At 41.5% G+C, this 14,082-nt stretch overlaps 1 protein-coding gene across 1 annotated transcript; it reads right to left on the reverse strand.

Annotated features, from left to right (window-relative positions):
* Positions 1 to 45: 45 nt before the first annotated feature.
* Positions 46 to 4,106, reverse strand: glod5 (glyoxalase domain containing 5). Its single transcript, XM_048232151.1, has 4 exons — positions 3,917 to 4,106; positions 1,832 to 1,987; positions 1,381 to 1,536; positions 46 to 925 (listed from the first exon to the last, which is right to left on the reverse strand). Exons 1-4 carry the CDS (start codon positions 3,968 to 3,970, stop codon positions 803 to 805), a joined length of 489 nt encoding a protein of 162 aa, XP_048088108.1. The 5' UTR covers positions 3,971 to 4,106; the 3' UTR covers positions 46 to 802.
* Between the last annotated feature and the right edge of the window lie 9,976 nt (positions 4,107 to 14,082).

Raw genomic sequence — 14,082 nt, forward strand, 5'->3', positions numbered from 1 at the left:
AAACTAAGACCAACTTTTCACAAGAAAAAAAAAATAGCTTAAAAATTAATATGTTGTCATATTTATTAGAATATCACAGGAGCATTGCAACATGTCAGTGCTTTAATATAAAAAACAGCTCTGTTGCTTCAAAATATGAACACAAGTGGATAAACCAGAGTCCATTAGGTTTGGATGCAGCAGTATTTGCAGAGTAGGCAAGAATTATGACTAGAAAATACATCTCGAAGCACTTTCCACCAACAGCATCAGCTGGGCAGAAAGTCATTAGGCGCTGACCCCAGTAACTGATGCTATCAGCCAGTGTGTGTGAGTGCGCTGCCTGTTTTAAGCTCAGGCTTGCGTGAGTTGGAAACAGCCAGTTGACCAGCCCTGGCCAAAATCATATTTGTTCCTGTGGCAATCAAGTAGGGTCTGCTTAGGCTGTGTAGCTCATAACCTCCTCCACGCAGGCTATGCCTCTTAGTGCCATGTTAAGATTAACAGATGCACATGATTGACAATCACAAATCTGACTGGCAAATTAAATAGAGAAAAATGTATAGTCAGACAAAGAAAAAGCCATTCATGAGTAGGTGTGTCTAAACTTTTTGGCTGGTAGTGTATTTGCAAAAAAAGTCAAGTCGATGATGAACTAATAATGAAGTTTGAGTTTTTTCTTTAAGATCTTAATAGTCTGCTTTAACAAAATCCTCAGCCAAATCATTTTTGGCGCTGTCCAATGAGGGTTGTCAGGGATTTGAACATACTGACAAATTGCAAAAGCAAGGCTTTAAAGAGGTTCAACACTGCCCTCTTGTGTCTACTGATTATAGTTGGACACCTCAATTAAATTCTGATCCGGATCTCTAAAGTACAGGGAAGTGATTGGGCCCACTGCTCCACTTCTCTCCACCGGCCCCTCTTCAATGGCCACTCCACAGTCCTGCAAACAAACAAATCAAAGCTTTGAGAGTAAAAATAAGTGAAACGGTTCAGCAGTTTGTTGTCCATGAAAAATCTTGGTTGTCCTTGAAAAATCTTGGTTGCTTAGGCTCAGATAATAACAATCACTACATGAGGTACGGAGTAGTGTGATGCACAACTGAAGAATGGGGGATGCAAAATAACTCAAAGGCTGAGAATTTAAAACGAATAGATGAGCTGTCGATCTTAAGCCTTCCACAGTTAACCTCTGACCTTTGTACATCTGACATTTTACACACATTTGAACAAAAACACTATATGGGTGTGCTGACTGACAACAACAACGAATTCACCACACACATTATTAACCATAGATACATATACACTAACCGTCATCAGTTCCCTCACTGGTAAAGGGTATCTATGACTGATGTGGCCTAATTTTTGGAGCTTAAGCTATATGTATGGGCTCACCTGGAGATGGGCGGCTACGGTGGTGAGAGAAGTCTTTGTGATTAGACACAAATCGGCTGAGCCTGGTGTGGGGCTCTGGGCTTTGGGCTCAAACTCTTTTCCAGACTGGTGCAGGTTGATCTTCTGCTGGCCGAAGCCCAGGGCCTTTCTGTCTCCCTGGAGGACGATTGAGATGGCGAATGGGAGCACACGTGAGGAGCAGAGGAGGCATAGGACAAATGGCCTGCTGCAGGTGCAGTGGCCCTCTCGCTGCTTAGAGGTACAATTCTAAAACTTGGCAAAGGTTTCCACCTAGTGGACAGTCAACCGAAATGATTTTGTCCCAAGATTTTGACTGCACTTAAGTGCCGCCTCTTTTACTCCTTGACATGGCCTATCAATAATGGCTTATCAAAGTGAGATATTTTACTCAGCAGCACCCCTTCAAAAGAGAAATGACCCAACTACTTACCTTAAAGGTAACAACCTCCATACCCAAAACTGAGGTGTAAAAATCAATAGTTTTGGGCACACTGCGCACAGTCAGAACCAGGTGGTCCACATGGCTGATCTGAACCGGGCAGGCACTTTTGAAGCGGACTCCAGATGTCAGTCGATATAGCAGGGGCTTGGATGGGTACATGGACAGTGGAATACAGTTTATTAATGGTATTGTCATGCGACAAATAGAGATGAGACTTGTGTACCATTCAATTATTAACTTCTAAGACAAATAACCGTGATAGGCTAAGTCAAGTAATCAACGTAGGGTAGGGTTAAGATAAGATTTCATGAACCATTTCTTGTTTCTCAGTCACATACTCCAGCATTTACGGTACAAGGAAATGTCAATCGACTCCAAGTACCCCTGGCTGCAGCTTGCAGATCGGGGCTGGGCTTAATGTGGGGTGGAGTGCATCGTTGAGCTCAGTCCAAAATCAGCACGTCATTCCCCGTTGACCTCTCTGTGTTCGTCTATTTACCTGGTTTTAATACTGTCTATGGAGTTTGATTTTTATACTTTTTTTTGTTTTTTTTTTACTATTTTTCGACTTTTCACTTTAAATGATATTCCAGACACATACTTTTTTTTTGCAGAAGATTAAGGAACACCATCACCTAACTTAAAACAGCATGTAAGTTCAAAAAAGAAAACTATAGAATGTAATATATCTCAAATGGGTTCAATATACATATATTTATGGGGATACGGGCAATATTTGTTGTAAGGCAGAGCGTGCAATGTCTTATATGGGCCTCACTGTGAAGTTCAATATCTGCTGTAGCTTCCCTGCAATATTCAGAACTCATAAAGATGTATGGATGGAGAAGGGGTGGGGTCGGTTTTATTATGCTCACTGTATACATACATGTACGTGTGACTGTCAATCAGTTGTCCCTAACAGTAGGCCTATGCTATGTGTAAATGTAACTTTTAATTAAATTGTGTCTGCTGCCTGTATGTGTCCACTTTATTCTGTATCCAGATTGCACAAAATAATTTATCTTAAAGGTTAATCATCATCATTATCAGAAAAATATAGCTAACAGATGGATGAATTATTATGTAATATTTAGCCTAAAGGAGATTCGGGGTTCATTGATAGGCTAGGCTACTGATGAAACCCTGCACACAGTGACAGCTGTTTGCAGCTCAGCTCACACATTTACTCTGTGTATTATAATAATAATAATAATAATATGATAATTTGTTATTGTAGACTAAAACATACATAGTATGTCACAATTCAATTTCATTAACATAATGTTTACAAAATACCCTCTCAATAACTTTGAGATAGCTGTTCAGGATCAGGCAGACAAGTTAAAGTGGTTGTTGACCATGGGGTATATTATGCAGCTATGTGCAACAACAGACACATGGTAGGCTACATTTTCCTTTGGCACTCAGGCAGTGACAGCCAGTTTTTCACATCAAAGAAAATAGACTAGGCCTAGACATGAAAGGCATTAGACAGATAATATTGCTATTATTTATGCTATGTGACTGGTTATTTCATGCAGGCCTGGGCCTACAGCGAGTCTCGTAACCCCGTGTGTTTTTTTTTCTCTTGAAGTTGAGGATACGCTTTTAGTTAAGCATTCTTCCTAGAGATAATGTTGAGAAATATTTAACTCGAACAGTATAGCAAACAAAAAACCAGGACATGGTCAGCGTGGAAAGACGTGCTCAACGTTGCGCTCCGCCCACACTGAACCCCAGCTCCGATCTGCGAACTGCAGCCAGGGGCTCGCTTCTCATCGACTCTGCAAACGTTTTAAAACCAGAGCCCCTACCTTAATAGACATTTTCTGGCTTAACACTTCTTATTGACTATTCAGGAAGTAAAGTATCGACATAGGCTAATATAAGTTGAAAACATATCTATGATAGTCTGTTAAGAAAACGGCGTACCAATAACACATAGTATAAGACTACTAGCTACTACAGTAGATGTACACAGACAGATAGCCCATCTTCACGGACTTTTACGCAGGTAATTTCTACAAAACCATTAGAAAAGATGAGCACATTAGGCTACTAACACCTTCATACCTTGCTATAGGCTAGTTGGAAACGTGATAAAACGCAGAGTGTCCTCAAAGCCATCGTCGAAGTTAACAGAAGTATGTTGAAACTTCTTCTAAATATATAGGCGGAGCGAGATATTTCATCAGGAGCCACTTCCGGGAACGGAGAAAATCGACCTTAGGTGTGCGCCTGGTTATTATAGTGCATGACAATGCACTGTAGTGTTCTTCCTAGCATAGGGAGGGAAAGTGAAAACCAGCGCCCCAAGTGGTTGCGTTCCTATCGAAGAGCAGCTCCAATGTTAAGTCCCATAGACCTCTTTTTTAAAAAATATTGTGAAGCCAAATCAGCGATGTTATCCACCAAAAATATTTTTCAGTGTCTATACAGTAATAATATTCTAACTGTGAAAATGTCAGACCCTATTTTGCCTTATTTAAGAAAATCGAAATTGCTCCTTTTGTTTCATAAACGAACTACAAAAGAAGTCACGTGACTTTACCCTTCAACGTTACTCACGGTAGCATGGTTTGTTTATTAGCCTGGTTAGCATTGACACTTAGCACTTACAGCTAGCTCTTCATGTGAGTAGAAGCACAACACCAGTTATCCTGACATAAAGTTATCACCACGCGGTTTACATCACGTTCCGTTATTACAAAAACATGTTAAGCCAGTTAAGCAAATTGCCATATTGATCAGTAAGAGATTAAGCGCCCAAACATGTGACTTCACATGCAGCTGTAGTTCCTTATCACCGTGTTACGACAAAAACTCAAAACAATTCAACTGATCCTAAAAATAAGGTATGACCACTTGAAGCAATAGAGGTGACCCTCTATTGAAAGGTATGAAAGGCATTAAATTAAGATCCCAATGTGCACGAGATATATTTTTTCTAAAAAAAAAAATCCCATCCACTCCGCTAAACTCTAGGAACGCAACCACTAGATGGCGATGAGATTACTTTCCCTCCCTATTATTCCACTGACTGCTTTTTCCGTACGCTTCAACTTTCTCTTCAACCGTTTAACCTAGAAACTTCATTAAAACTTTGTAACGTGGATCAAATGGACCAGGTTGCTATGCCTCATATTTGTAACTTTTATACTTTTTAAACTATGAGAAAATTATTTAAATTTCCCCATAGACTTTAACATTGGCCATAATGACATCACCATAGCAATTAGAATCCTGTGCCAGGTGTTCATGGCCACCTGCAGCAACTGTCACTCTCTCAGGCTCTTTTAAGGCGGGGATCACATTAGCCAGCGGCAAGCGGCAGGTTTCCTATTGTTCTCTGGTTCGTCAGCGTAACGGTGGCAACGCTGCTAGCGTTGAACAAGCTGAGCGTTGAACTTGGTTCAACTTTCAAAGCGCAACGTATTCAATTGACAAACCGTTTGTGTTGCTTAGGAACAAGAAAAAACGTATTATGTTCTGAGCGTTGCGTTAGCAATTCTCGTCACGCTCTCACCAGTGCCGCGTGCGCGGGATGCAGACATGGGAGAGCGTACCATAGGCTTAAGACTACAGATCAGAGAGAGTTAAAGCTGAGCTAGTAATCAAGGATCTTTGTACAGATCCTGTTCAACTTCTATACAGTCTATGGTTCCCTCTGCCCAAAACTGTTTCAAAATAAAAGTCCTCACTACAATAATTCACTGTTAAACAATTTAACCATTTAAACTACTCAACTATAGACCGATTTACAGTTACTGTAAATCGGTCTATTTAATTGTTTAGCCATTCCAACTGTCAGTTATCATCAACTATGCCTCCAGCCAACTACATTAAACTACCACCTACCTAGCAACCAACATCAACCATTGGAATTAAGCATCTATGTCAGTTACCATTGCAACCAACATGATTATATTAACAAACCACTGTAGTAACTCCTTTATTTCTGATAGTAGCCACCATAAACACCCTAACAACAACCTAGTGACGACCTCAAGTACCCTAGCAACAGCCTAGCAACCACTTTCACAGTTAAAATCTAGCAACCAACATAGCAACCAACACGATTAACCTAGCAACCAGCATAACAAGCACCATAACTACCCTAGCAACAGCCTAGCAACCACCTCAATTACCCTAGCAACAGCCTAGCAACCATATCAAATACCCTAGCAACAGCCTAGCAACCAGTTCCACAGTAACAACCTAGCAACCAATATAGCAACCAATGAGATTAACCTACAGTAGCAACCAGCATAGCAACCACCACAACTAACCTAGCAACAGCCTAGCAACCACCTCAAGTATTCTAGCAACAACCTATCAACCACCTCCACGTTGACAACCTAGCAACCAACATAGCAACCAACATGATTAACCTAGCAACCACCTCAAATACTCTAGAAACAGCCTAGCAACCACTTTCACGGTTAAAGCAACACTAAAGCACTTTTCCTCTGTCGCAAGCACGCTATTTGTTTATCTAGCACCGGCTTTCAAATAACGATGTCCACAGACACGGTAGAGTATGTTGCATGATTTAATGAAAGTATGATGCAGTGTTTCCCATACATTGACTAATCTGTGGCGGGGCGCCATGAAATCAAAACCGGCCGCCACACATTAATCTTCTAAATTTATGGTAAATTTAATTTAAAGATAAGATACAATCCTTTCATTGAGCTGCACTTTTTATGCACGCAGCCTTTCCTTGCCCCGCCCCGCTCTCTCTCAGTAACGAGCCCGCTGCCCCTCCTCTGCATGTGCATTTAACAAAACATTAATGATTGTTGAACGATTGTTGTTGCCACATATAATAAAAGCATAGCATAGAAGATGACGGGCTAAATTGCTACTAAATCCGTTTAGCATCGTGACAATGCTGCGCAAATTTGTTCAAAACTGCTGCATTAAAGTTAACTGCTAAGGTCTTATCACAACATAGTACATTGAGGAGACTAAACTAAGTTAAGTTATGCAATCAAGCAGTATGTCAAAGCTAACGTTAGAATACTGTTTGGATGTCGAGTTTAGCATGCTTACTTACAGCTGCTTGTCAATTTCGTTACTCATGCAGGGCTCATTTTATTGACTCTGACACTGAATATTTGCAAAATCCCGATGTAAATGGAAAAGTGTTTTCCAAGACTCAAAAGGGCTTGTCCCAAGGAGAAGTACGAACCGTTATTTTAACTAACTACATAGAAAATGTTATGAATTGCATCCACACATCAGCAGCCTTTTAAACGGTGTTACCCTCACGAACGTCTTAAAGTGACAGGCGCTCAATTAGACGCAAGTCAAATTTGTAGTTTCTTATGTCTCATTCCATTGAACTACAGATCTGCTACCCGATCTGGCAAACTTACATAGTGGGGTTATAGCCGATAGAGGGCTGCGAAGCGAATACAGAAGTGCCGTTCACCCTATTACGAGTTGATGAACCACTGAAATGATTTTGGAAACATTATATTAAGGTACAAAAAACTCTTTGGTGTTGCTATAAAATCTAGCAACAAGCATAGCAACCATCTCAAGTACCCTAGCAATAGCCTAGCAACCATGTCAAATACCCTAGCAACATCCTAGCAACCACTTCCACTGTTACAACCTCCACTGTAGCAACCAATATAGCAACCAATGAGATTAACATAGCAACCTGCATGGCAACCACAACTAGCCTAGCAACAGCCTATCAACCATCTCAAGTACCCTAGTAACAACCAATCAATTAACCACTTCCACAATGACAACCTAGCAACCAACATGATTACCTTAGCAACCACTTGAGTTACTATAGCAACCGCCAGAACTACCTTAGCAACACCCTAGCAACCATCTGAATTACCCTAGCAATAACATAGCAACCACCACTATAATGTCAACTTAGCAACCACCATAGCAACCAACATGATTACCCTAGCAACCATCATAGCAACCGCTTTATTTTGCATAGCAACCACCATATGTTCCCTAGCAACAACCTAACAACCATCTGAATTATCCTAGCAACAACCTAGAAACCACCACTATGTCAACCTAGCAACCAACATAGCAACCAGCATGATTACCTTAGCAACCACCATAGCAACCACTTTATTTTGCATAGCAACACGCTAGCAAGCATATGATTTACCTTAGCAGCAACCTAGCAACCACCATTACAATGTCAACCTAGCAACCGCCATAGCAACCAACATGATTACCCTAGCAACCACTTTATTTGGCATAGCAACCATCATATGTACCCTGGCAACACCATTGTAACTATCTCTGTATTATCTGTCTTTACTCTGTATGATATTTTACATCATATGTTTTGCATTTTCATGCACTGGTAATTCCCTGGAATTACATTTTCTATTTTTTCTGCTGCTGTTGGCCCGGTTGCTACATACGCTCATAGATAGCCTATTACAAAGCTTTATAATATCTATGCGTACGCTCATCAATATGTCAACGACACACCTCTTAGGCCTACTTTATGCAGATAGGACTACTACTGCTTGTTGCATCTTACTCATAAAATGGTTCATATTCCTCCCCCCTCTTCCACATTGCTCTGTTGTCTGCAAGTAATGCTACACCGATAGACCTTTCTACACTTTTAAACACGTCATTTATCATTATTGAGAATAATATTATTAATATAATATAGGATTAATAATACTCCCTTGAGGAGTGTAATTGTCTACTTTAAATACTCTTCACTTAAAACTTTAACTATAATTCTCCTTTCAGATAAAAAAAAAATGAATTAACCCATGCAAACACTCTCCCCTGAAATAACTTGATAAGAAGCCCCTCCTTCCACATCATGTCATATACTTTCTCTATGATAAAAAAATATGGCTAAGGCAGTTTCCTTGTTTACTTAAGCCATTCTAATTAGATCTTCGAGTAACACTGTTGGGTCCATGGTCCCCCTACCCTTTTTAGTCCATGGGCCAGATGAGATGTCGGTACCACTCAAGGTGGCAAAGGTTGCTTATACTTTTTGAAAAGATACATGTCTGTAGTTAACATTTTTGTATGATAACCCTTCTGGAATCCTGCTAAATTAGTGTTATCAGCTGTTAAAGTTACCCTCCCCCATTGAAAAAACACATTTTTGACGCAGGTGCCTATCTTGCTATTGGCCTTTGTTAAAGACATATTTGAATAATTGATTTATTATGTTTGGTATCATTTTAAAGAGGACAATCTGAAAAGCTTTCGTTCAAGTCATTTTATGAACACATTGGACAAATACAGCCGACCCTGGAGCTCTTCAAACTTTTAATCACACAAATATTCCTGCCATTTCCTCCTAAATCATCTTTTTTCTTTTAATCCTGTGGCATCAGGCAGAATCAGAATCATTCTGAGGTGCTGATTTTCAGCTTTATATCAGGCATGGTGTTTTTTTGAAGAAAGGTAGTTTTGCCAACCTCTGAGGTTTCCTTTGCTATTGGACTCTTGACTTTAATTTATACTCAACCATCTTCTGGGCTTTGTGATTTTGTAGTTTATTTTGCTATTACTGGTCCTGTTAGCACTGTCTGACCACTTCTATTTGATCTGCATCTGTTGCCTGAGCTTCAGACAGTGACAAATGTATGCTTGTTTGTGTGAGGCCAAAACGGGTGCTTGAACATAACTTCTTGTCCATGAAGGGTTGAGACCAGTGGTGGAATGTAACGAAGTACAAATACTTCGTTACTGTACTTAAGTAAATATTCCACGTATTTGTACTTTACTTAAGTAGAATTTATACTTTTGACTTTTACTTCGTTACATTTTACAGCAATTATCTGTACTTTTACTCCGCTACATTTTTACACCATCGTTCCTTTTTACGATACATTTTATGATTTTATGGATTTTTTTCTCTCTGACAAAAACGTTTGTTTTACCAGGGGGCGGGGTTGCTACCACAGGTTCTGGAGCGCTACGTGCCCAGCTTCTAAATCTTTGAAACATAAGCTTCTAGTCTAGACCAGGCAAAGCGTGAGCTTGTAGCCATCTGCATTCGGTAGGCTATATTCACCAGACCCATGGCTACACTGGACATGCAACTGTGTTCTGTGCCTTTCTCTGTCTGTTATCTGCAGCGTTAGGGCCTCCTCTACGATGAGATTGCTATCCGCGGATCAGCGAAGTTACAGGCTATGCCCATGCTTCTGTCACACGTCTGATCATTTGCGGCACAAATAAATGGTAGACTATTATAGAACCGCTGGCCGGAAAAAAACGTAGCATTTTCCAGATTAGAAAATATTTCTTAATTGTGTGTGATCGAATAAAGAGGCATAGCCTACAATTGGGGGGGGGGAAGAAATGTGAGCGCTCATTCAATGTCTATGTGCGTCTGCGCAAGTGAAACTGAACCTAATCATAAAGACACCTTTCTCAGCAACTTTTCTGTGCCTTTCAGCAGAATTCAGCAGAATTGGCATTACGATCCACCCGACGTTTCCCTGGTCTACCCCGTTAAACTTCAGGCTCTCGTGTTTTGCTGAATGATATACTCAGCAGATCACCCTAGTAGATAACCAGAATTACAGTCTCTAGAATTGTAGGTCAGAATGTAAACTGGGCCACAGATGGTAAGCACAATTGCATTAGCTTAAAACTATCTAGTCGAATATAGCCTAACCTAAAACTAGCTTAATTAAAATGCCACAGCCCATACTATTTTTTCTTTTAGAATATAGATATTAAGAGAATAAATCATTATGCAAATACTTTTACTTTTAATACTTAAAGTACATTTAAAAGCAGGTACTTTTTACTTTTACTTAAGTAGGGTTGTCATTGTGGTACTTTTACTTTTACTAAAGTAAATATTTCTCTGTGTATTTGTACTTTTACTTAAGTACTGAGATTCAGTACTTCCTCCACCACTGGTTGAGACCAGACCAGGGTCAAACCTGAAACTTAAAAAGCCTCAAACACTGACCCTGGTGCTTCACATGAAAATGAATGGTTCTCTATCAGTCAAACTACTCAGCGTTAATCAATAGGAATACACTCCTCGATCACGTGATCACCACTGAAGTCCTCTAATAGGTTATATTGGCGCGAAACGGCTCAGCTATATATTAGCCGGCACGGCCAATGGCAAACACTCTTTAAGGGCTTTCAGACATACGTGTAAGACCGGAGGTTCTGTGGATGTTAAACGGTTGGGCCGTTTATCTGATCATAAACGGTCATATGGAAGTCCGAACTTAGCTGGCTGTTCTACTGCTCCCCTCTAGTATTTCCTCCTCACATTATGTAAATGAGCTATGTCTGAACAAAGCGGAGAACATGCGGTTAAGATTCACACCATGTGAGAACATGTCAATGACATTTCTTTCGTGCGTCCATGTGGCGGGAGTACTTAAATGCCAGGGTCATGACCATGATGGAGTGGCATAATGCTGTCCAGAAAATCTCCGACCTGGAAAGATGAAGACATCACGGAGCTACATGAGGGCAGACAGCGTCGTGATAGAATACTTGAAGGGAACCGCAAGAGACACGTTGATGTAGGCCTACAACCACATCGCAAGGCCAAAGGAATTCAAAAGACCAAATCAACATAAGCAGAAGGCGCTGAAAAGGCAGTACAACGACGTCATTGATGACAATAACAGTATTACAGTATTATATAAGAGTATTTAATAAATTGTTAGCCAACACGGTCGGTTTTCTGTTCATTGATAGCCTTCTCATGACCTCACTGCTTAGCCCGATATTTGTTTAGAATGAATAATGCCTAGCTAGAGAAAATGAAAAGAAAACCCAACTTTATTCCAAGCTCCTTACGTAAATGCAATAGACATACAGTATTTGACTTGCAGGAGCACACAAAAGGCATGTGAATATCTGACCTCCGTTTGACAAACCTCCGCATATACTCCGGAGGTTATGTCTGAAAGCCCTATTTCATTCTTCATTGACGTCTATTGCCACTGGTCTGAGAACGGAAGAATAGGATCTGAAACAACTGACGGAAGACAGAATAAATAAATAAATAAATAAATAAATAAATAAATAAATAAATAAATAAATAAATAAAATAATAAAAAAGCAAGTATGTCTGAGGCTGCCCGGGGCAGAGGAGCAGGGGCTGATCCACCTGCCCAAGGTGGAGGAGGCGCTGGCTGCCTACCTCGCCCCCCAAGGAGCATCAGCCCGTAGACCGGCCACTCTGCCATCTAAGCTTCGCAGGGCCACTGCCGGTCAGGCATCTAAGGCTAACGCCTGTCTGGGGCAGGCATGCCGTGCCCTCAACACCACAGCATTCCTCCAGGTCTACGCCGGGGAGAGCATGAGGTTGGCTGCGGAGGACGACGAAGCCCTGACTCTACTATCTGAATAGAGGAGAGCACTGGACCTGGCCTTGCGGGCCTCGAAGTGCGCAGCCCTGGCACAGGGTAGAGCAATAGGCCATTTGGTGTGGCTGGTACACCAAATCTGTGGCTCACGCTATCCCAGCTACCCGACAGGGAGAAGACTCCATTGCTGGATGCGCCTATCTCCTCGTCCAGATTGTTGAGAGTATGAGGGAGCATTTTGAGGTGCTGCAGAATAGTGCAGTAGCACACAAGACATTGCTGCCCCGGCAGGAAGCGATCTTCCATCCCGCCACCCCACTAGCTCCGATGGCGGTACATCGGCAGATACAGCAGCGGAGGCAGCACCCGCAGCAGCAGCAGCCAGGCATTCGCTCCCCGCAGCTATGCGGTCTGGCAAAAAGGTTGCTGTTATGGGCTAGGTGTCACCTCTCAGTCCGCGCAGTTCATGTTCCGGGAGAACAGAACAAGGCGGCAGATATGCTCACGAGGGGCCCCCAATCACTTGCCTGGCTCCGCCCTCCAACGTACTTCCGCTGTATTTTCATTTCCCTTCAGTAAGTCGTCTGGGTCTGCGGTATATTCACAGGTTTTCTCAGGCCAAAAATGTGCAGGTCCAATCAGCAAACAGAGGGAGTAGCTGAGAACGATGACGTTGAGGTTGTGCGCTAGTTTGAGCATGACATACGTTACGACCAAATGTTAGCGATTGGTTATGGCAGATCCAGAGTGGCTCTAGGCAGATCCAATAGCTTTAAACTTCAACAGAGTACCCGCATTCAAGAAAGTTAATGCTCAGCAATAGAAAGTGGCCAGACTCTCTGTACATTATGAAATATGTATAAGAGTTTGGTAGGACCAGGCTACCCTATCACATTGGGAGTGGCATCTTCACCACAAGTGGTGGAGTGGGTGTGACAGGGCTTCGGGAAAGGTCGTGTCGATCTCTTTGCCTCGCGTGAGACGATACACTGTGTGAAGTGGTTTTCCCTGACCGAGAGCGATGCTCTGCTGGGAGTGGATGCTCTGGCACACGAATGGCCGAAGGCCTTGCTGTATGCTTTCCCCCCAGAGGCATTGATCCCAGCGATGTTGGAGAGAGTGAGGAGAGGCAGGCACAAAGTGATTCTGATAGCCCCTCATTGGCCCGATCAGATTTGGTTTCCGGTTTGACCCTGGTCTGGTCTCAACTCCTTCATGGACAAGAAATTATGTTCAAGCACTTGTTTTGGCCTCGCACAAACAAGCATACATTTGTCACTGTCTGAAGCTCAGATCAAATACAAGTGGTCAGACAGTACTGACAGAACCAGCAATAGCAAAATAAAATACAAAATCACAAAGCCCAGAAGATGGTTGAGTATAAATTAAAGTCAAGAGTCCAATAGCAAAGGAAACCTCAGAGGTTGGCAAAACTACCTTTCTTCAAAAAAAGTTCAAAATCAGCACCTCAGAATGATTCTGATTCTGCCTGATGCCACAGGATTAAAAGAAAAAAGATGATTTAGGAGGGAATGGCAGGAATATTTGTGTGATTAAAAGTTTGAAGAGCTCCAGGGTCGGCTGTATTTGTCCAATGTGTTCATAAAATGACTTGAACGAAAGCTTTTCAGATTGTCCTCTTTAAAATGATACCAAACATAATAAATCAATTATTCAAATATGTCTTTAACAAAGGCCAATAGCAAGATAGGCACCTGTGTCAAAAATGTGTTTTTTCAATGGGGGAGGGTAACTTTAACAGCTGATATCACTAATTTAGCTGTGACTCCAGAAGGGTTATCATACAAAAATGTTAACTACAGACATGTATCTTTTCAAAAAGTATAAGCAATCTTTGCCACCTTGAGTGGTACCGACATCTCATCTGCCCCATGGACTATTTTAAATCCACACTGATAG

This window comes from Alosa alosa, chromosome 21 (genome assembly GCF_017589495.1).
Source record: "Alosa alosa isolate M-15738 ecotype Scorff River chromosome 21, AALO_Geno_1.1, whole genome shotgun sequence".
Lineage (NCBI taxonomy): Eukaryota > Metazoa > Chordata > Actinopteri > Clupeiformes > Clupeidae > Alosa > Alosa alosa.

Coding starts and splice junctions, on each gene's coding strand:
- glod5 (XM_048232151.1), bottom strand. CDS start 3,970: ATGGCTTTGAGGACACTCTGCGTTTTATCACGTTTCCAACTAGCCTAT. Junction 1,537..1,831: donor TGGAGGTTGTTACCTTTAAG/GTAAGTAGTTGG, acceptor ATCGTCCTCCAG/GGAGACAGAAAGGCCCTGGG. Junction 926..1,380: donor CCGTAGCCGCCCATCTCCAG/GTGAGCCCATAC, acceptor GTTTGTTTGCAG/GACTGTGGAGTGGCCATTGA.